Raw genomic sequence first — 23,016 nt, forward strand, 5'->3', positions numbered from 1 at the left:
GAGCCATACAGGAACTTATGATCGAGCATGACCACAGACTTGAAATACAGGGTCCGGCGTTGAATACTGAGACAGCGACGTCTCCTCCACAGAACACCACTCAGCCCCACCATTGCATTATTTTCGCTTTTTCATGATTTTTACAACTGTGTTAGAGCACACAGCACTCGATGCAACATTTACCAGTGACTAAATAACTCCGCGTCTCCGACCATAACTGCAGCGTTCCCGTGAGCCTGTTGGATTTCCGTCAGCCTGTTGAGATTATCTTCATCTCGTCACATGTGAGCCTGTGTGTTTCATCCGTATCGTGGCACAATTACACAGACACGATTTCCAACTCAGGTCGGTTCCGTTGCTCGAAGGGTTGGCGGTAAGAATTGCTACGCCGTCTGTGGCTGCATGGGAACTTGACGAGTCGTCGTCTTTCTCCATAAATCCTGATCGTCACGCGAACAACAGCCACTATTGCCTAAAAGGTAATCATCTACTTTAGGGTCCCAAATTATTTCGCACTTTCCCAGTGTTGTCTGTACTGTCTGTGTACGTGAGAGCGTGCTTGAGTGTGTTTCGAAGTTTTGTGTCCTAGTTAGAGTTGTTTCCTTTGACTTTGTGATAATGGCTGGGCGTCCCGGTGCGCCGATACGGAATGTCCCTCAGGGAGACATACTAAAATAATGATGCAATTTTGATGGAGCAGTGGACCGTGTTCACCCTTGTGCCGATCTTTTCCAGGACCCAACTTGGCCAACTCGAGTTCCTTGCCGCTCGGCGCTTTATCAGGAACGAAATGCTCTGTGACACATGTGGTGCGCGATGTGGCCTCACTAGGAGGCAGGAAAGCCACGATGGGTTTCGCTGGAGATGCAGACCTTGCCACTATGTCAAGAGCATCCATACCAATAATGTCGAGAATATGTGGATGCGTGCAAAGCGCCAGCTCAACGCAACTTCGCCTTCGGCACGTCTCGCGAGTTGTTTCCAACCTACCTCTGCGAGTTCGTGTGGAGGCAAAGAGTTCGAGAGGAACGAAACACCTTCGGCTACCTGCTCCGCAGCATTCATCAGCAGTACCCTGTCTGATCGGTTCTGATGAAAAAAATCCATATCAACAGCTACTGTGTTTTTGATCTTGATTTGCAAATTTCTGGGGTTGACACGCTCTCACGTACACAGAAAGTACACAGAACACTGGGAAAGTGTGAAATAATTTGGGACCCTAAACTAGATGATTACCGCCTAAAAAATACGACACAACAGTATCAAGCTCGCCCCAGCAGTAGGACACGAATGACGAGCGCTAAGACGGAGAAAGAGAGACAGGGTTAGCGAGAGCTGACTAGTGCAGGTACGCTGTCATCTCCTGAGGTGGTGGGCGAAGTGAAACGAAGGAAGATAGAACTTATTAGAAGGCATACGGAGGCACCAAAACCTATTGCCTGTCACATACTAAGTGCCATTTAGGGTTGACAGCTGTCAGCTGACAGCCTCAAAAATTTGAAAATCTGCTCAAAAAACTCTCGATCAGAACTCTGCGCACTCTCAAATGGAGCGCACAGTAAAAAACTCGGCGACGAAGAACGCTTCGTATCGACGCCCTGGACTGAATTCGGCACGTCCAACAAACGGAATAGTGTTCTCTGATATATTCTCTACGTGCTGGGTATGGTCGCGTTTAGTTGGAAGCTCAGTGCATCACCACTTTCGATTTTGAGACTTGGCCGATGGACTACCAGTGAATCCCTAATTTTTCGTCTTTTCATTTTTTCTTTCTTTTTTCTTCTTTCTTTTTTTCACACACACACATCACACCAGATACTCCGGTATGCACTGGCTGTTGGTAACCTGGTAACCACCCAGGAGAATGAAAGAAAAGTCACACACACACACGCACACACACACACACACACACACAAGGACACTAACTACTTGCGATTCATAGACCCCCTCACATATTCACACCTGGATTTAGTCTACACAGTGTTCGCATGCCATCACCATACTATTACCCAATCCAAAAGTAAAATGTACGGGACCTTTTTCTTCAAGTCTAGTTCTCTGGAACTTCAACCTGATGATATGATAGGTCAGGCTCGAAGCTTAAAGGGGAAGTTAAGGCAAAAATTAAAATTTCACCAGTTGTAGTCTTCGGGGTGCTGAGTCGAATGGTCTTGGTCCGAGAAAGCTGAGACGCTCCCTTCCTACTTGAATCCCAATCGAACTCGCGCACTTCCACCGAAACTGGGTGACTGCGCCCTACGAGATGGGGATTTGTATGCAAAATGTCACTAAAAGCGCCATTTCGTTCTTATAAAAGCACGGATGACCGCGATTGGCCCATATGTTGTAGTCCTTTGGACGCTGAGTCGACTGGTTTTGGTCCGAAAAGGCTGCGATGCAGCGTTCCTCCTTTATTCCCAATCGAACATGGTTGAAGAAACGGTCACGTGCTCCTGGGTGCCAAAATCACCTGGTCACCACGCCAGCAGGCGACAACTTTCACACCAAGGTTCAACTCGAGTGACAGGACTGCACCCAAAAAAGGTCAAAACAGGCTGTAAGTTGTACCCTGCAGGCACGGTGACCAGGTGACTGGTGTACGCAGGAGCACGTGACCGCTTGTTCAACCATGTTCGATTGGGAATTAGGGGCGAACGCTGCATCGCAGCCTTTTCGGACCAAAACCAGTCGACTCAGCGTCCAAAAGACTACAACATATGGGCCAATCGCGGTCATCCGTGCTTTTATAAGAAGGAAATGGCGCTTTTAGTGACATTTTGCATACAAATCCCCATCTCGTAGGGCGCAGTCACCCAGTTTCGGTGGAAGTGCGCGAGTTCGATTGGGATTCAAGTAGGAAGGGAGCGTCTCAGCTTCCTCGGACCACGACCATTCGACTCAGCACCCCGCAGACTACAACTGGTGAAATTTTAATTTTTGCCTTAACTTCCCCTTTAATGAAATGTCAGTTATTCGCATGCAGCAATGGGACCATTTGGGAGGTGGAGAAGTTATGTGCAATGACTATGTTTGTAGTATAGCTATGAATAGGATGAAGGCCGCCGACATCACGCAACTACGTTACTTGTTTGATATATATGTGTATGTGTAGTTTATAACAATAATATTATTATTTATTTTAATTATTATCTCCACGTAGATTATTTGACTACATGTTCAATTGTGTTAGGTGCTGTGTTGGAGTTGACGGACAATTGAACACTGATTTGTTTTGCAAATATGCTCTCGGAAAAGGGCTGAATGCACAATTAGAGTGATTTGTTGTGCTTTACGTTGTGAACCATCAACACGCGAATGCAGTTAGCTTTTTTGAGCTCCGCAGTTTTCGCAGGTTTTGCAGTAGCCAGCCGGCAGTAGGCCGGTCTGGAGAAGGGTAGGTACTGGATAGTTAATTAGTAATAGATAGTTCATTAGGTAGCAGCCTAGCAGTAGCATTTAGTGGGCCGAGATGTCCCGATCTGGAAAAACCGCCATTCGCGGGATGACCGAGTCGGAGATCAAACTGTTGAGTTCCCTCCCAGGAATTGAGACTTCTGTCGTAGAACTAGTCACAACACTGTCCTCCCTCGTGTCACAGTCGGCCGACCGGGAGACACGCCTGCTGAACAAGATCGATCTGTTGACGAAGCAAGTGAATGCACTCAGTGAGGATGTTGTTTCAATGAAAGAAGCCGCCATTGTTTCGGCGAGTGTCTCTCCCCAGGCCCAGTGCCAGCGTACGAGCAAGACATCCCGTAGACGCTCAGCCAGGAAAGCTGGCCGTGCAGCTACGGGCACCAATGACCCCAGTAACTGTATGAGTACTACAACTGCACACCGTAGCGTCTGTGATAGCGTCAGTGACACTGACGACACTGAAAGCAGTGATCAGGAAGCTACACACCCTGCAGCAGGTAAAGGCTCCAAGCTCCAGCAGGCCAAGCGCAATGAAGGAAGAAGTAAAGCCATCCTGGATGTCATTGCAGATGACAGTTGGCAGTTGGTGTCAGCGGAGCCACCCAGGCCAAAGAAAGCCATGTTGTACGTTGGGAATCTGAGCGAGTCCTGCACTGAGGAGAGTCTAGCAGCTTTCGTGAAACAAAGGTCAGCCAAGGCTGGAGCAGAGACCACTGTGCATGACTGCAGCATGCACAGAGCAGAAAATGGAAAGGTGTCAGCACGACTAATGGTTGAAGCAAGTGCCCTCTTGCTTGTTGTATCCCCAAACTTCTGGCCAAGACCTGTGTACGCCAGACCATGGCAGTTTAAAGACCGTGACCCACATCAGAATGCAGCATCACAAGACAATCTTGGCAGCAGCAATGGGAAACATTCCACCACAGATCCGACCAGTGATAAAGAATGATGGCAGCACTGCGTGACCCTAATTCTCCAACAGGACTCGAACCTAATCCTAATGCCGCCCCATCTATTCCGGGTCTTTTCACTAGACATCTCAACCCTAATGTCATACCATTTACACCACGGTCCCATCAAGGCGCCCCAGCAAATTCCTGGGTACGCTTTGGCTTTATCAACATTTGTAGCCTTCGGCACAAAGTCGACGCCCTGGAGCAGCTGATCGCGGACCAGTGCTGGGACATAGTCGGTGTTGCTGAAACATGGCTTGATGGCACAGTGTCTGATGGAGAAATCCGGATCCCAAACTTCAGTATTGCCCGTCAGGACCGTGCCGGTGGAAGAGGAGGTGGAACATGTATCTACTTCAGGTCGACCCTCCCCGTGAAGCCTCGCCCGGATTTGACGGCGGATGATGTAGAGTGCACCTGGATCGAGCTTAAAGGTGCCCGAGCGCCTCATCTCTTAGGGTGTGTGAACCGGCCGCCAAGTGAAACAGTTGCGTTCTGGCCCAGACTAGAGACTGTCTTACAGGCAGCCACCAACAACACCGGATCGGTCACTATAATGGGCGACTTCAATGTAAATGCTGACCCAGTTTCTCCTGGCCCACAATTGCGCCACATGCATGACACGTGTGGAAGCTATGGACTGCAGAACGTCGTGACAGCACCAACTCGTGTTCTGCCCCAATGTGTGCGTGGAACCATACTAGATCTAGTCTTGGTCAACCATGCCAGCTTAACATCCTGGAACATCGTACCATGTGACATCAGCGATCACTTTGCTGTGAGTGCTTCACTCAGCTGTGCTACTGAAGTAAGCCAGCCAGCGAGTTCCCTCCTCACTAGGCAGCTGCACAGAGTGGATATAGCAGCTCTCCGCGCTGACCTGCTTGCAGCAGACCTTCACATTTTTCCTCCACATGCGAGCGTCGACGATATGTGGTCCACTTGGCACGCTAGCATAATGCGTGTACTGGACCATCATGCCCCGATGACCCCAGTTAAGAAGCGTTCCAGAAGAAGGCCATGGCTTAACAGAGACACTTACCAGCTAATGATGGCAAAGAACAGGCTGCACCGAAGATGGCTGCGAGACCGGGCTAACATAGCATTATTCCACCAGTACAAACGTGCTCGAACGGCGGCAGCAAACCTTGTCAGACGGAGGAAAAACCAGTACTTCAGTGATGAATGTGTTGTCAACAATCGCAATCCAAGGAAGATGTGGTCCCTGTTAAACTCCATCACTGGCAGAGGAGGAAGCAACCAAGACCCTGCATGTGATGTGAACAAGGTCAGCGTGGCATTTAGCAACATTGTAACTGACCCTGATCGGCCAGCCCACTTGCCATTACCGAATGGACCCCCAGCTGAACACTCACTCAGCTGTCTGGGACCAGCATCTTATGCTGCTGTGAACAAGCTTCTGCAAGCGATAATTCCGTAGAAGGCAACTGGCAGTGATGGAATACCTGGGCTGCTTCTCAAATCCTGCAGTGATATCCTCACGCCATCCCTCACACGGATCTTCAATGAGTCTCTTGAAACGGGCATTGTACCTTCTGCCTTCAAGAAGGCCCTGGTCCGGCCTCTGTACAAGTCTGGAGACCCAACATCCCCTGGGAACTATCGTCCAGTATCCCTGCTGCCGATTGCCTCAAAGCTGCTAGAGAAGCTCGTGCAGCGGCAGCTTGTGGCATTTCTCGATGAACACAATGTTCTACCACCGACCCAATTTGCCTTCAGGAAGGATCACTCCACTGAAGATGCACTTGTGCTACTAACGGATGGTGTTCTCACTGCAAAGGACTCTGCATTGCCTTGCTGCATCTGCCTACTTGACATGTCAAAGGCGTTTGACAAAGTCAGTCACCCTACGCTGCTGCAGGACTTGTTCGACATTGGCGTTTCTGGAACGGCATTAAGTTGGTTTGCCAACTATCTCAGCCATCGAACCCAGCAAGTGCGCATTGGAACCCAGGACGGACCCTGTAATGCATGCACATGCGGTGTTCCACAGGGATCCGTTTTAGGACCAATCTTGTTCAGTGTATACACGCGCGGCATACCAGAGGTTGCTGGTGAAGTGCCCACAGTACAGTTAGCGGATGATATTGGCTTGTACTTCAGCCACCGGCTGCCTACTGAATGCTCCGCGGCGCTTACCCGGGCAGTGTCTGCAGTGGCTGACTGGCTAGAGGATCGCAACCTCATCCTGAACTCCACGAAGAGCCAAGTCCTGAGAATGCACAGTGAAGCCATTCCTGTAAATTGCAATGGGACTAGTTTGCCAGCAGCAAGCACTGCGAAGTACCTCGGAGTTCTGCTGGACAGCTCCCTCAACTGGCAGAAACACGTGGACAGCATCGCCAAGAAAGTATCGCAGAAGATCGGGGCGCTCTGGCGATCTAGGCGAGCATTAAGTCTGAAGGCCCGTACACAGTTCATGAAGTCCATCATCATGCCTGATCTGCTGTACGGGTCGACAGCATTTTTCGCCTGCCTGCGACAGGAGCAAGTCTCTCGCTTGCAAGTTCTCCAGAACCGAGCTGCCAGGGCAGTGTTTGGCCAGCCACCCCGCTCTCATGCTCAACCCCTCCTGACCAGCTTGCAGCTCTACAGCATTCAGGAGCTGCACAAGCAGAAGATGCTGAGGTTTGTGTGGCGTTGCCAGCACAATCGAGCCAGCCCAGCCCTCCAGGACAAGTTTCGAAGTGCTCATGGAAACACCACCCGCCTCCAGCAAGGACAGGGTTTGCGCCTGCCGCTAGCCCGGTCAGCAGCAGGGACATCCCGTCCATCGCACTGTGGTGCCATCCTCTGGAACACCCTCCCCAGCGAAGTTCGCCTACTCAATCGTCCCAGTGAATTCGCCGTAGCTGCACTGCCCTTCACGCTGGCGGGCTAGATCTGCAAACTCCGTGAATTCTACCGCCTTCTGTGTTCACAGTCCCATACTCCCCTTGGAGTAGTCTGCACGGCGCTGCTGCTGCTGTTGTTGTTGTTGCTGCTGCTGTTGTTGTTGTTGTTGCTGTTGTTGTTGTTGTTGTTGTTGTTGTTGTTGTTGTTGTTGTTGTTGTTGTTGTTGTTGTTGTTGTTGTTGTTGTTGTTGTTGTTGTTGTTGTTGTTGTTGTTGTTGTTGTTGTTGTAGTCTGCACGGCGCTGCTTCTGCTGCTGTTGCTGTTGTTGTTGTTGTTGTTGTTTTTGCTGCTGCTGCTGCTGCTGCTGCTGCTGCTGCTGCTACAGCAGCTACTGCTGTGGCTGTAGTTACAGCCCCTCTCGTTGTCAGGAAATGTTTGCTTGTGCTACTTCTCATCCAGTTGACTTCTTATTATGACTTTGTACGTTATAATTTTCTTGAGCTCCGGTTTTCCCCTTCATTCTAACTCAAGTGCAGTTTAGCGTGTATTGGCTTGCGATTTCCTTTCTTCTGTTTGCTTGGCATTTTATCGCTCCACAGGTACCCTCGGTCTCAGGTGCTCTCACATTTGTGCAATTGTTGATTTTGGTCCTGACTTGTCCTCCCTGTTGCTTTGCTACCGTCCTCCTCCTTCCTCCACCTTTTTTTTTTCTTAATTGGCCTCATTATGGCATTCGCTTCCATGTAATTGGGCTTGTAGCCCGTGTGTACTTGCGAATTCAAATAAAAATATACATACATACATACGCCATCAGTGTTGTCTGCCCCTGTGCGGGGTTTCTTGAAGATGCTCCGAGAGGAACTCTCGTATGATGCACTGGGGTGTGGTATTAGTGGACCGACCACGGTCTAATATGACCTGTAGCCTGAAGTGTCTTCCGTCGCTGCTGTGGATGCGTTATCTGGCTCTGTTTCCACTGCCCCTGCAGCAGTTTTTTGTTTCTCGCTTCAGCGGTTCTGGTACCGCTGCCGACCTCAGTGGTGCTACTGTTATTTGCTGCCTCGCCTGCCGCCGCCGCACTTTCTGCCGCTGCACCTGCGCTTCTGGTGGTACTCCTGGTATGGCTGCTCCCGCTCCTGCTGGTATGGCTGCTGCCGCTTCTGCTGGTATGGCTGCTGCCGCTCCTGCCGGTATGGCTGCTCCCGCTCCTGCTGGTATGGCTGCTCCCGCTCCTGCTGGTATGGCTGCTGCCGCTTCTGCTGGTATGGCTGCTCCCGCTACTGCTGGTATGGCTGCTCCCGCTTCTGCTGGTATGGCTGCTCCCGCTCCTGCTGGTATGGCTGCTGCCGCTCCTGCTGGTATGGTTGCTCCCGCTCCTGCTGGTATGGCTGCTGCCGCTCCTGCTGGTATGGTTGCTCCCGCTTCTGCTGGTATGGCTGCTGCCGCTCCTGCCGGTATGGCTGCTCCCGCTCCTGCTGGTATGGCTGCTCCCGCTCCTGCTGGTATGGCTGCTGCCGCTTCTGCTGGTATGGCTGCTCCCGCTTCTGCTGGTATGGCTGCTCCCGCTCCTGCTGGTATGGCTGCTGCCGCTCCTGCTGGTATGGTTGCTCCCGCTCCTGCTGGTATGGCCGCTGCCACTCCTGCTGGTATGGCTGCTGGTGCTGCATCTGTTCAGGTTGGTTGACTTCGCAGGCCTACAAGCACGATAATTGACAGAAAAGAATTTTTTTATAAATGCCAGAGCCACGTAATATTTTAAAAGCCAGGTGAAGATCACAGGCATCCGTGCAATGTCAAGAACGCACACTTCTCATAGGATTGAATTTTTCCCTCCTCTTCAGGGATAATGCAGGGAATGCCGAAAGTGGCAAAGGACTGCAACTTCTATAATAAAGTTGATGAAATATCAACACTGAAACTGTTGCAAAGTGCTGGCATTGTTCATACCTTGACAAGGAGAAACTCGGAATAACTGTAGAGACTAGCATTTCGAATAGCAAGAACTGTGAGTTAAAAAGTCAGAAGAAAATTTGTAAGGTCTATTCTTGGAGGAAGAATATACGATAACTTCTTAGTTCGAGCATTGCTGGCCTATACAAGCGAAAGTCCCTGGTTCGAGTCCAGGTGGTGACAGTCAAATTTTCTTCGGAATTTTGCCCTTGCCAACTCCTCAAACAGATGAGTACTCGATGCATTGAAAGAGAGAAAAATGTGTGTGCACGGGGGTGGGGGAGGGAATACCAGGGTTCTGGCCAAAGGAAGGTAAGGGGGGGGGGGGGTCCGGCACTTCTTCACAGGAGGGGGGGTCGCAGCTTCCCCTCCCCCCCCCCCCCCCCCCCTGTGAAAAGGTGTCGACCCCCTCCCCCCCCCCCCCCCACTCATTTTCCGATTTCTGTGTTTTTTTAATGGAATTCAACGGAAATGCAGTCGATAGTCAGCATTATACACTAGAGGGTTCATAAAGGAATATTTGTCTGGGGTGAAGTCAGGTGTTCGTCCTGTACATTCCACTTCGCATTGCCAGACAGTTATTTTGAAATTTGATCAATGGGTTACGGGGTAACTGTTTGCGCTTCCCACCCCCCCCCCCCCCCCCCAATTTTTGACCTGGCTAGAGCTGTGGAATACTGCCAGTTTGTTTCTTTGAACCTTACCGTATTATGTTGCCTTCTATCAGCCTCAGTAGATTTTACCAGGAGTTGTTGTGGACTGCCTTGCAAGTGCCTGCAGCCAATCGTCGCTGATACAGAGTATGTGCCAGCTTGCAATCGATCAAATCCCATCTCCACACATCCAGGTAATGATTCAAACCGTGTGCGCACAGGATGAAATTCTCCGTCGTCATCAAGGTTGCGTACGGAAATCTCCAGTCCAACGCTGTCGAGTTGATCCCTGCTGACACTGCAAACTGGGATAGTAATCCTTCTTACGGCACTGCTAATACTGGTAGCACTCTCAGTGACAGCATCATCAGTTGGTGACGACATCACTTCAACCGTGAGTGTGACATCATCGTGAGTCGTGACGTCTTCTGGACAATTCAGTACAGCATGATCAGCTACATCCAGTACAGTACCAGACTTGCCAATGTCATTCAGTAGTTGTGTGATGTCAGTGCTGGCAAACACAAGCCCACTGGACACACATGGAACTGTGTCTTCTTCAGCTGTTCGCATTGCTTTGTTCAACGACTCGTCGACCCATGTCCATATGTGGAGCAGGTCAACATCGTCAGCGAATGATTTCACAATGTGTGCGGCAGTCTCTTCTTGTGACAGACACTCCTGAAGTCGACTTCGCTGTTTCTCCAATGACAGTATCTTCTTATATCGCAAGTCATCCAGCTCAGCAAGGAGTTCATTCTGACGCTTCTCAGCTGCCTCGACCAACAGTTTGGAGAACTCCGTGACTTTTGCCGAGGCCTGCTCTGTTTGGTTGTTTAGCTTTTCAATATTGGTTTGAACATTGTACAACGCTTGGCTTGTAACACCATCACATGTTGATGTACTGCTGCCAAGCTTATCTGCTAGCGTATCCCGAGTCTTTTGACCAGCACTGGCTATATCCAAGACTTGATGATCTTTCTTGTGTGAATGTAGTAGTAGTAGTAGTAGTAGATTTTATTATTTTACTAGGGGAGTCCCAACAGGCGTTGCCTTTTTACTGGGAACCCTAGGTGAATTTTTACCATGTTTACATACAGAGTAAGAGACGGGGCCTGACGGCAGTCAGTGGGAAGAGCATTCCATCTGTCTGCCGCCAGGAAAGAAATAGAACGCATGCCATATTGCGTAGAAACAGGCGGAAGAACTAATGCGCGCTGTGCCTGGCCGCGCGTGCGAGCCTGGTGTCCAGGCACAGCAGCCCTAAGCTGGAACAAGGATTGGAGAAGGGGACTAGCAAGATGTGGGGTCAAGCAGCGGTACACGAAAACATAGAGTTTAAGATTTGTGCGCTGTTCAAAAGAATAGAGATGATATTTGCGGAGAACAATTTCAGTAGACATCATACGGTCAAACCCAAAAACTTTCTTCATTGCTATGTGACTGACCGTCACGATTTTATTGAACAGGGTGGCGCTGAGACAGTGCAGATAAGCGTTACTGGCATAGTCGAGAGTCGATTGCACAATGGATAAATAGAACGTCCTCTTCGCTTCAGGTGTTAGGTTTTTTCGGCCATGTCTGAAGGCGGCAATCTTGCCGAACACCGCACCGCAGACCTTCTCGACTTGCGGCTGGAAGGTGAGATGCTCGTCGATGAGTAGTCCGAGATACTTCACGGTGGCTGCAGGGGTGAGGGGCTTGCCTTTACAAACTAGGGGGATTGGTAGATGCGGCACAGGTTGGCGTGGGCGCCGAAGGACCAGGAACTGCGTCTTGTCAGGGTTCATGAGAAGTCCTTTGTCATCAAGGTAGAGCTCCAGAGCGCTAAGGTCATCCTGAAGCTTTCGCAGCATGACAGAGAGGTCCGTTCCAATGACGAAAAAGGCGATGTCATCGGCATAGAGCTGAGAAATACTGTTCCGAACAATCTGTGGAACCTTGCGGATGTAGACGCAAAAGAGGAGGGGGCCAAGGACGGACCCTTGCGGAACTCCCCTGGTGCAGGGCACAGTCCCACCACGCTCCCCATTGACCACGACTTGTTGACTTCTGGAGGACAGATAGTCCGCGAACCACTTCAGCACCGAGCCGCCTAGCCCTACGTCAGCCAGCTCGTTGACCAGTTGTTGATGCTGTACACGGTCGAAAGCCTTGCTCATATCTGCGAACAGTATCGCGCATCGCTGGCCATTGTCCAGTGCTCTTGTCCACCTGTCTATGGAAACAGCGAGGGCATCTTCGCAACTGTGCTTTGGACGGTACGCAAACTGCTCCAGCGGCAAGGCGGACAGCTCTGGGTGGTCACGGAAGAATTCAGTAATCTGCCGGTGGACAACCTTCTCCAATATCTTGGAGGCAACGGGCAGCAGAGATATTGGCCGGTGGTTGGTGGCTGCAAGTTTGTCCCCGGACTTGAAGAGTGGGCACACGTGTGCATGCTTGTAAGAGGCTGGAAAAACGCCAGAAAGTAGGGACTGATTGATTATGGATGTTAGTGAGGCCGTGATATTTGCTTTGCATGACTTTAAGATGCAGGGAGGAATGCCATCCGAACCCGCGGCCTTGTGGGAGTTTAGAGTAGTCAGTAGAGCCTCAACTGTTTCAGTGTTGACCAAGGTGAAGTCAGTCAGGGTGCTAGGTGCTGTCGGATCCCTGTCGGCTGGTATCTGCAACACTCCTGGCCTGGCTGGGTCGTGGACAACTGCCGCAAATGTTGCAGTGAGTGCTGGAAGTGGCGCTGCAGGGGTGGATTTCGTGGTGGCTCGACCAGAGAGCTTATTTAAGAGACACCACTGGCCTCTGGGGTCACGCTTCATGTTTCTGAACTGTTGCATTAGGAACTCCGACTTCAGGCGCCTGTTCAGAAGTGTCCCTTCCCTTCTCACTGCCCGGTACCGTTGCATTAGTTGTTGATCAGAGGGACGTGACCGAACCTTTCTGTGCAAATGCTTACGCTGCTGTAAAAGATATCGCAGGTGAGGAGTCAGCCAGGGTTGAGGTTTGGGTTTGCTGAAGGATGGTACGCAGATGCGACGGACGGGGCAAAGTTTGTCGTAAGTTGACGTGAGGACGGCTGTTAGGCTGTTCGCCAAGATATTTACATCTGTTGCAAGGGGGAATGACGTCAGTTGTTCGTCCACGGTTCGGCATAGAGCGTCCCGGTCTATTTCTGTGGCGCTCGGCTTCCTGATATTGGTGTAGAGTGGACAGGTAGACATGGTTGGATATGTTAGGTGGGTTATAACTAGGTCGTGGTCGCTGATACCGTCCACAGGGTGCACTGCTGTCTGTGTAAGCTGGACTCCAGTGGAAACAAGTACCAAATCGATGCAGGTCTGCCCATGACGAGTGGGAGCAGTGACAACATTCCTGAGATCAAACTCGCAGCACATATTCCGGAGATGTTTGTAGTGTCCACTGCGAGGCTGCAGAACATCCGTGTTCAGGTCACCGAGGACAATAATGTTCGAAAACTGACGTAGAATGTTGTCGAGTTGAAGGCTGAAGAGTTCCCAGAACTCGACCTTTGCGTTGGGTGGACGGTACACGCTGCACACAACCAGCTCGTTGGATTTGGGTTTGGAAGACGGTATGCGAACACGTACAAATATGCACTCCACTCCCGGTATACATTGCGTTGGGGCAGGAGAGGAAACAAGAGACGCGTGCACATACATGCATACTCCTCCGCCATGTAGATCTCTGTCTTGTCGATACAATGTGTAGCCAGGAACGTGTAAAAGAGAATCGGGAATGCTGCTGTCCAGGTGTGTCTCGTTAATGGATAGAATGTGAATTTTATGATCGTGCAAGAGTTTGTGAATATCCTGAACCTTATTTCTGAGACTACAAATATTTATAAGAGCTAAAGTGACATTACGACAAGTATTAGTGTGAGCAATGATCCGGTGGCTTACCGACGAGGTGGTAGGATTTGAGGGACTCCCAGGACGATCCTATTGCGTGCCCGGATGTTCCAGTGCACCCCTGTCAGCAGAGCCTCGTTCCTGCAGGAGGTGTGTGATCTGCTGGGGGGTGTACGGTTGGTACGTTTCGTCGAGAATCTCGTCGTACGGCATTGAGCACTTCACGCCTCTACGTCGAAGCTCCTTGTAGCTCGTCACGTTGTTCTTCCTGGCTGTCTGTTGCTGTCGTGTCAGGTCATTGGCCATATATATGGGAGTTCCATCTTGTAGTTTGAGGTTGAATCGTGTACGGTATACGGCAGACTTGCTGGCTTGGCTTTTGAATTTGATCCGTACAGGACGGGGACCTCGAGACCGCTCAGTTCCAATCCGTTCTGCGTGCGCGACTTCATAGGAGTCTATCTTCAGGATCCGGATGCAGTCGTCAAATAGGCTGTCGTCCGCTTCCGGGATGCCGCGAACAATGGCGTTGTTGCAGCGCTGTTGACGGTCAACTTCTTCCTGCACCAAAGCAGCAAAGTTGACGACGTTGCACGTGCCAACAACCCCTTCCGGGGGCGGCATGTCCTTTTCACCGTTCGTAGATCTACGGTACGCTGCCGTACCTGTACTCTCAAGACGAGTAAGGCGAGCCTCGAAGATGTCCAGCTTCTCCTTCAATGCCCGATTTTCGGCCATTACAGCATCGATCTTGGCCGAAAATTCCAATGACATGACATCGAAGCGCTCCGTAAGAGCACGTTGCTCCCGCAGGATGTCAGAGAGGAGAGAATGTGCCTGTTTGCACTTCGGGCACAGCAACTGGTTACACTGTACGCAGAATCCATCAACAAACTCACTTGTATGCAGTACACACCTGTGCTGTGTAGCAGCAGATCTACTGGTCGATCCTGCAGAAGACGAGGCTCGCTTCACTTGGGATAACGGCTTGACAATATGTCCCTGGTTGGCTTTGAATAATTGATGACCAGCAGCATGAACATCGCACATTCTCACATGGCAGTTCTCACAACTGCTGGTGGCGGTGGTGCGAGTTCCACACTCTTCACACACTGGCGTTGTCTGGGTGTCTTCGCCCGCTACACTGTAGCCTGCATCTCCCAGGGACACCACACTGGGTAGAGATCGCAATGGCTCGACGCTCATAGGCAGGGGGGTGGTTGACCAACATTTCGGACATTTGATTGAACCGTCAAAAGAAACACTGTTTTGCACACACGGCGCGCACAGCGTGTGCAGGCAGGAAATATATTTCAGACTGGTGCTCGATGAGCCACAACCGCTGCACAGCCACTCGGGTGATGACATTGCTCATGCGAGAACAATGAATACTGACGTTAGAACTTGCCGGAACGTGAACTCGGAATGATTGAAGAAACTAAGCGTATGTAGAGACTCTACGACTTGAAGTAAAGTTAGTTGTATTTCTCTCAGAATCGACGTGAGATCCCGGTAATACCGTTCATACATAGCTCGGACTCGTAGTCATGGTATCGCTACTATTCGTAGTATGATTGTGCTGCTCAATGAAATCCAGGCGCGTCACTCCAGTTTTTTTCCAGTTTGCGCCTTGCATCATTTCACAGCAGGTCTAGAAACTAGGCTGCGCAACGCCCGGCGCGTACATGTACTTGAGTGACAGGACTGGATTCCATGGACTGGCACGGAGCCCTCCAAGTACGCAGCTGCTGTCGAGACGTTCGAATGGACCGGTACCGGTGTACAGACTACAGGTCACATGTAATGGATGCCGCCACCTTGATCTGTTGATGCACCGTCCTTTGACTGATGATATGAGTTTGTAGAACAATTCGTCCAATCCAAGGTCGCCACCTGGTGTGAGGAAGTTGAGCAGCTCACGACCATCGCTGCATCGCAACAACAAGCCGCCTACTCCACATTCACGCAGGGTCTGCAAAACAAGTGGTCCTTCCTCTGCCGGGCCTCCTCCATTCCGCCGTACCCTCTTGAACCGCTAGAACACGCAATCAGCGAGCGGCTCATCTCAGCAATCACGGGTCAAGCTCCACCTGGGACAACTGTTCGCTGCTTACTCTCTCCTTGCCCTGCCGGCTTGGGGGACTGGGTATGGCAAACCCCTGTTCGATGGCTGAGCAGTACACCTCGCCCAGAAGGATCACGGCTGGCTTCGTGTCTCGCCTGCTGGAGCGGGAGTCGTCTCTTGGCGACTCGCTGACTCGGCTCCGGACGGTCAAGGCGACGGTTCGTGCCGAGAAGCGGAGCGCGGCCAAGTTCGTGGCTGACGCCCTTCGCTCGGATCACCGGGAGCTGGCCCCTGTTCTCGACCTGGCCTCAGAAAAGGGTGCTTGCAGCTGGCTGACCTGCCGCCCCCTCAGCCGCCATGGTTTCACCCTCGGCAAGGGAGATTCTCGGGATGGCCTGTGCCTCCGGTACGGCTGGACACCTCCTCGGCTCCCAAGCCTCTGCGCGTGCAGTAAGCCGCTGAATGTCAGTCACGCCCTGTCGTGCCCGTTTGGTGGCTTTCCGACGCTGCGACATAACGATGTGAGGGACATCACCGCCAGAGCTCTGAGACAGGTCGCTCATAACGTGACGGTGTAACCCCACCTCCAGCCCGTCACCGGAGAGGCCTTCCGCCATCGCACAGCTGTCACGGAGGAGCAGGCACGGCCGGACGTTGCGGTTAGTGGTGTGTGGGGTGGCCGATTCGAGCGCATCTTTATCGATGTACGGGTATTCAACCCTTTTGCGTCTTCGAATCGTGCCACCTCCCTCGCTGCTAGCTACAGACGCCATGAACAGGAAAAGAGCGAGTACGCGAAGTCGAGCATGCCTCCTTCGTGCCCGTTGTGCATTCTGCCTCTGGTGGCTATGGCAAGCATGCCAATGCGCTTTTCTCGCGGATCGCCTCTCTCATGGCTGAGAAGAGCAAGGAGCCATACGCGCAGATTATCTCTGTGAGTTGGTGAGGCTGTAAGTTGTCGCGCTGTGAGTTGTCTTGGCTGTGAGTTGACGACACTGTGAGCTGTCGGCTGTGAGTTGTCGTGCTGTGAGTAGGCACCGGCGGATTATGCCGGCATAATTATTGGCATAATTTGGTGGTTGAAAATTTTGAGCATAATTTGGCATCCTTTCGGAGGTAGGAGCGTAGCTACATGATTGTACCACAGTTCTAGTATGTAGGCTACACAATTTTGTACAATGCACCTAATCAGTGCTGGTGGGCTGCATGGTAAAGGGTTTGGAGGTCATACAGCTGATAGTGTTTTCAATGAAAAGCAGGGTAGGAATCATGGCAATACATTATTGTATGCTCGAACTCGTCTTCTTCAAAGTTCTTGCTCGCGTTGATACCGTACATTTAGCAGATGCGAGTGAATCAGCCTTTATCAGGTATCCTGGCCCCTGGGCCCTGGGGCGGACCATCCGCGGACTAGATGAGATAGTGCCGGGGTAGACCGCAAAACTCCGCGTACAACAACAAGTCATGTAGATCTACATTATGCATGTGACAAAGTCATGACGCACGTCTGGATTTTAGCATCCATGACTGTGCACTGCAGGCTTTGGATATTGCTCTAATAGTTAAAAAAACTTGAAGAGGTATAGTTGATGTTCGGTCATGATGTAGTAGAAGTGGAGCTACGGGAGAGATGAGCAGATTATTCGCAGGGTGAGGGTGACAGCGGTTGGACGAGTATGGCGATCAGTCACGAGGACAGTTGAACATGATATTTTTCACAGGTAACTCAAACTAATTTGGCAATGAAAAAATCTTTTGAAAAAAAGTCAACTATTGAATAGAAGGAGCAATGTTTTCTCTTTTCCATGTTGATCTCTAGCATGAATGGACACCTTGGTATGCCTACTATGGCCCTCGTGTAACATTTGGTTGTACTTATGGCCACTTGCAAGTACGAAAAAGGCACAATTTTCCGAACTTTGAGGCTCCATGAGTGCAACAAAGTGAATATGTATCCCCGGGTGCCAAAGCATAATAATTATGAGGATTTTGCGAGCATAATGCGAGAATCCATGAAAGCATAATTCCATGATTTCGCGAGCATAATCCCCTGGAGCCTAGCTATGAGCTGTCTCGCGGTGACCTGTCGTGTTCCCAGTGCTAGTGGTGGCTGAGGCACGCATCCAGTGAACCTGGAGTGATCCAAGCTACTGAGTCCGTATAATAATACGTCGCAAGTATATCCGATGATTCGTTTTATGTAATTGTGTTTATGCTTCACAAATGTGTTATTTTGCCCGTACAAGAGGCTCAAGGAGTTCATTCCTAAAAATAAAAATAAATAAAATAAAATCTTGACTAGTAAATTTAAAAAAGATTCCATGGAGCAGCACTGCCTGTACTCTGTAGTGTAGACATGACTAGTACTAGTACATATATTTATTTATTTATTACAGCATCTCATAGCACAGTGAGAACACCGGCCATGCATGTGCATGCCGAGTTCGAGTATCGCTAGCGCGCATGTTTATTTATTTAATTTTTTGTTAAACGGTATGGTCTCTGCTGCTGCACTGGGATGACGACTACACCTTAGGCTCCGGCGGATTATGATAACAAAATGGTGGAATTATTATACTTTTATTCCACGATGGCGTGACGCCAATAAGGACGATTGATAAGTGTGATAGAACTCATACTAGCCAGAAACAGCTAACAAGTAGATGGAAATTTATCGGGGAGGCAAGAAGCAATGGATTTATTTGTTTATTTTTTTATTTTTTTCTGCACCTCTTGGCATGTCAAGACAGCCAATTGAATTGAGGAGAGGGTGAGACCAACCACGAAGAAGAGAAAAAAGAAAATGAAGAGCACGTACACAAAGTGGGAAGGGATTAGCAACTTACAAAGCAATGGGATGCTCAGCGAGCTATGCAGCGGAAGTGGTGACTGTGATTTTGTTTACTGGGAGATACTGAAGTGCTGTCTGACGAGGGTACGGAATTTGGGCATATCTGGAGCTCGTCTAACACTGGGAGGCAGTTGGAGCCACGTGGAGTAGGAGGAAAAGAAAGGGGAATTTACGAATAGGGTAGACCTAGCTAGGGGGAGACGAACGCAGCTTCGGGTGGTGCCACCTGACTTAAACCAATTAGGTGACTGTAAATGAGCAGGGTGCTGGTCAAGGATCATGAAAAACAAGCGGGGTCAATAGGGGTGATCGAGATGATGAATTACACTTTCGAGATATCAGAAGCCGGGGGGGGGGGGTGCGCGGAGCAGGAATAGGTACGGCTCAAAAGAAGACTAGATGTAGTGTTTCGGAAAGAATTTCTACGATGTTGGGTTGTGATGTCGATAGGGAGTGAGTTGTAGAGGGTGATGACACTGTTGATGAGGGAATCTCGATGCCTGTTTGTGTGTGCGTGTCCGATGGAGTAGGTTCTTGTCTGTTGAAGGGTGTATGGTTGGTGTTGACGTTGTGGTACAATATGTGGTTGTTGCAGGTGTGGCGGGGAGGTTTGGTAGTGGATGTCCCATGCTAGCAGGGCTTGCTTAAGCCGTTATAACTCAGCTTGTCCTGTTCATCACGCAATTAGAAAGGCAGTTATATTGGCTGCACGTGTGATAGACTTAGTGTATCGTCCTGCGCAGCAATTTCTCTTCACGTTTATGTTCACAGTATTGTATTGTGTAGTATTGTAATGAATTGTATGGAATTTGTTTTACTTCGGTGGCTCCACAGTGCAAGTCACTACTACAAAGAGGCCCGAAAAACCGATTATAAGGAGATAAACAGATATTCATGCAGCATTGCCTGGTAAGAGAAACAGAGGGTACGTGCTGCAACCCACAGCTGAATGTGACCTCTTGATCTGGCACAAGGATTGCAAACAATGTACATGTACATGTAGTCTTGTACAATGTAGATGCAGCGAATGCATGGGATTTGGAGATTTCTACAGCATTGAAACTACTAGTACTGATAATCAGTGAGAGAAGGTCGCGATCACTTCACCTCAAGCTGTGACAAAATCAACTTCAGAACTGATAAACACTATCTTCTTTGTCACACCGCCAGCTTTGAGGCTTGGCCCAACTCATTGTTCTCCAGGGAACCATAAGTTGAAAACGTCTTGTCAGGACTTGTGGCCATTCATCTCAGAAACCACAGCAATTGAATGCTTGAAAAACACGCGAAGGAAGCCCTCTTTTGATTGCCTATCTCCGCTAATCTTCTGATCAGGGGTAAGGAAAACTTAGTTGATCAAATCTCACTTTCGCTATCACTTCTGAAAACCACCAGCAGGGTTTTCAGAGACTTCACTTGGCCCAATGGGGGCGGAGAAGGGGGGAGGGAAGGAGAAAGGGACGAGAGAAGGAGAGTGGGGCCAACAAATAGTGGGGCTATGGACACTTGCTGGTGGCCCAATGGGTGTACAGTAACAAGAGTCCACAGCCCCACATCTGACAACAATCACAAGGATACGTACAATCTCATAAGGCAGGTGCTAGGTGGTGCTTTCATACTCGATGACCTACTACCATGCCAGGGATAGTTACAGTCAACTTCGCTTATAACGACACTCGGCGGGGCATCAGAAAAATGTCCTTATTCGCGAAGTGTCGTTATACCCGAAGTCTCATTGTACTGTATGTGTAACAGTTGGATGGGTCTTTGCTCTGGGCATGAAAATTATGTCGTTATTCGCGATTTGTCGTTATATCCACAGTCGTTATTAGCGAATTGTCGTTATTAGCGAATTGTCGTTATATCCGCAGTCGTTATAAGCGAAGTTGGCTGTAGTACTAGAGTGCAGCTCAACGAAATCCGATCGAGCCACTCAAGCACGCGCCGGGCGTTGCGCAGCCCTAGACCTGCGAACCCTGGGCTGAGAAATAGCGCAAGGCGCAAGCTGGACCCACGCGATCGGATTTCAGTAGCAGCTCTGCAACAACAGAGGTGGCAAGTAACGGGTACCAGTATACACCGCCTGCAAGGGTTATGAGACCGGTCATTTCCAGACCCAGCCATGCATATTCTACTACATGCATTGGAGCCTGAGAGTGCACTCCCTCGTCTTGGTTGAGACTTGAGAGAAAGCACTTGTTCTGGTTTGCGTCAACCTTTAAAATATTCTTTCGTGCGTGTCCATGTCCATGTACATGCAGTCATGTACATGTACATGCATTTTCAATAGCAGAACAGATACAGATGCAGATGCAGAGGATACCCACTAAACCAAGACCTACACACTGTACACGTTTTCTGGAGTGGGTTACTCACAATGTACAATGCAAATATGCACGTACGTCTGGGGCTAATGTACTTATGAATTTTGTGTTTTTGCACGTTTAAACCCGATTATCTGAGTTAGCATCTGATTTGAGTGCTGATTGCCCAAGAACACAGTGTGACACTATTACATTACGGCGTCGTCTAACCGGATTTGAGTCAAGTGCCCAGTACTCGTGCTTTTCAACAGGCAACACGACCTGCAGCATCGAGACCAGCACCTTAGCGCATACATAAACAAACATGTATACATGCCATTGTACATGTACAGTGTACAATCGTCATGTACATGATTGTACATGTATAGCTAGTATACATGTACATAAAGCTAGTATTTCCCCATATCCTGGCCAAAGCATGCACATGCAGGTGCCGATCAAAAGAGTACAGTGCTTTTAAGTACATACACAAATAAGAGATCCCCCAGATAGGCGTTAGCATTTGGGTAATCCTGAAAATAAAGATTATTGTTATTTTAAAAAAAGAGAAGAAACACATGAGAACGAGTTACACACACATACATGTACATGTATATGCAGCAACTATCCACGACTGTAACAAGATGATAAAAAGTCAGAAAGTGCGATACGCGTAATAGGGCACACAAGTCGTTAGTTGCTGCAAAACTCGTTCTCATGTGTTTTTTTCTCTTTTTCACATTTATTACTGGCTCAGTATCCGATTGTAATGTTAAACAGTGCTGGTTGTTGTTTGTTTTTTTCAGTACACCCAACTCGCAACACACAAACAGTCCTTGGCCACACCACGTACAGTTGAAATTGTTGTTGTATAATTTAATTATTCCTTATTTGCAGTGGTGATCAAAACAGGCAAAGTGAATACGCCAAACAACAATGGACCCATTGTGTATGAAAACGTTAAGGATAGTATGGAAATTTAACTCGGATACTGAGCCAATAAATATAATTAATATAGAAGAAATCACATGGAAACGAGTTATGAAGCAACTATCCACGACTGTAACAAGATAATAAGCAGTCAGGAAGTGCGATAACAGGGCACAAAACTGACATGTTACTTTGACATTCAACGACCTGAGACCTACATGTAGCTCTCATGCACCTCCAGTGCGCAAACCAACAGCCTTCCAGCAAGGTTCAAGGTCACTGGAGGTGTGTGAGAGCTAGGTCTCAGGTTGTTGAATGTCACAGTAACATGTCAGTTTCGTGCCCTGTTATCGCACTTTCTGACTGCTTATTATCTTGTTACAGTCGTGGATAGTTGTTTCATAACTCGTTTCCATGTGATTTCTTCTATTTTAATATTATGGAAAGGTAGAGATAAGAAAAGAAAGAAAGAAAACGGAAGGTTGGTTGTAACGAACAGATAATTGTCAATCCTGTTAGCTACATGCATGCTTCTCGAGCGTGTGAGCCTAAAAGCGCGGGAGTTGTACCTTCAGCCCCCCCCCCCCCCCCCCACCACCCTCCCCAAAACCTGAGACCACTGGCACTGGCACTGGCTTCTACTCTGATGAAGGGCGCTAACTAATAACTTATTCATTAGTTTGAATTTTATTGACCTGCTCTGACCAGCAGTCTAGCATTTGTCATGTACTGTACATGCACATTGTACAATGTACATTGTACCTGTAGAAAGGTAGTATTAATTGTCTGATTGTTTCTTTGTATGCGTTGCTTGCTTACTTGTAATTTGCCTCCTGCAACCATGTTTCAACATTGTTAGTGCTCACGTTTGGTGATTTTGTTGCAGCGTGACCGCCAACTGCCATCTTCAAAGAATTGGATTGAGTTTTGTAGAAAGGTAGTTGGTGTACAATGTACATGTACATGTACATTGTACATGCTCTGTTCAGTGGTATAAAACCTGCTGCAACTTCCCACATTGTACTGATGTTTATGTACCATTTCCTTTCGCAACAACAACAACAACAACAACAACAACAACAACAACAACAACAACAACAACAACAACAACAACAACAACAACAACAACAGCAGCAGCAGCAGCAGCAGCAACAACAACAACCTGGCTAA

The 23,016-nt window shown here is 49.2% G+C and overlaps 2 protein-coding genes across 3 annotated transcripts in view; one reads left to right on the top strand and one right to left on the bottom strand.

The window, feature by feature from the left end:
* The window catches only part of LOC135817917 (E3 ubiquitin-protein ligase TRIM33-like), a 36,976-nt gene extending 21,790 nt beyond the window's left edge, over window positions 1-15,186 (bottom strand). Inside the window, exons 1-3 of one of the 2 annotated variants that reach the window (XM_065331220.1) lie at window positions 14,523-15,183; window positions 9,880-10,812; window positions 8,010-8,919 (exon numbers count right to left, since the gene is read on the bottom strand). In XM_065331220.1, coding sequence (XP_065187292.1) covers window positions 8,503-8,919; window positions 9,880-10,812; window positions 14,523-15,065 — 1,893 coding nt within the window. In that variant the 5' untranslated portion in view covers window positions 15,066-15,183 and the 3' untranslated portion in view covers window positions 8,010-8,502. Of the gene's footprint in view, window positions 1-8,009; window positions 8,920-9,879; window positions 10,813-14,522 lie in introns of those variants that run through there. The other variant, XM_065331219.1, reaches the window with a different exon arrangement.
* Window positions 15,187-15,863: 677 nt separating this feature from the next.
* Window positions 15,864-23,016, top strand: LOC135816856 (circadian locomoter output cycles protein kaput-like). Its single transcript, XM_065329956.1, has 2 exons — window positions 15,864-16,168; window positions 22,836-23,016. The coding sequence occupies exons 1-2, from the start codon at window positions 15,864-15,866 to the stop codon at window positions 23,014-23,016; spliced, it is 486 nt and encodes a 161-aa protein (XP_065186028.1).

The sequence above is a fragment of the Sycon ciliatum genome, chromosome 5, assembly GCF_964019385.1.
Source record: "Sycon ciliatum chromosome 5, ocSycCili1.1, whole genome shotgun sequence".
In the NCBI taxonomy this organism is placed as follows: domain Eukaryota; kingdom Metazoa; phylum Porifera; class Calcarea; order Leucosolenida; family Sycettidae; genus Sycon; species Sycon ciliatum.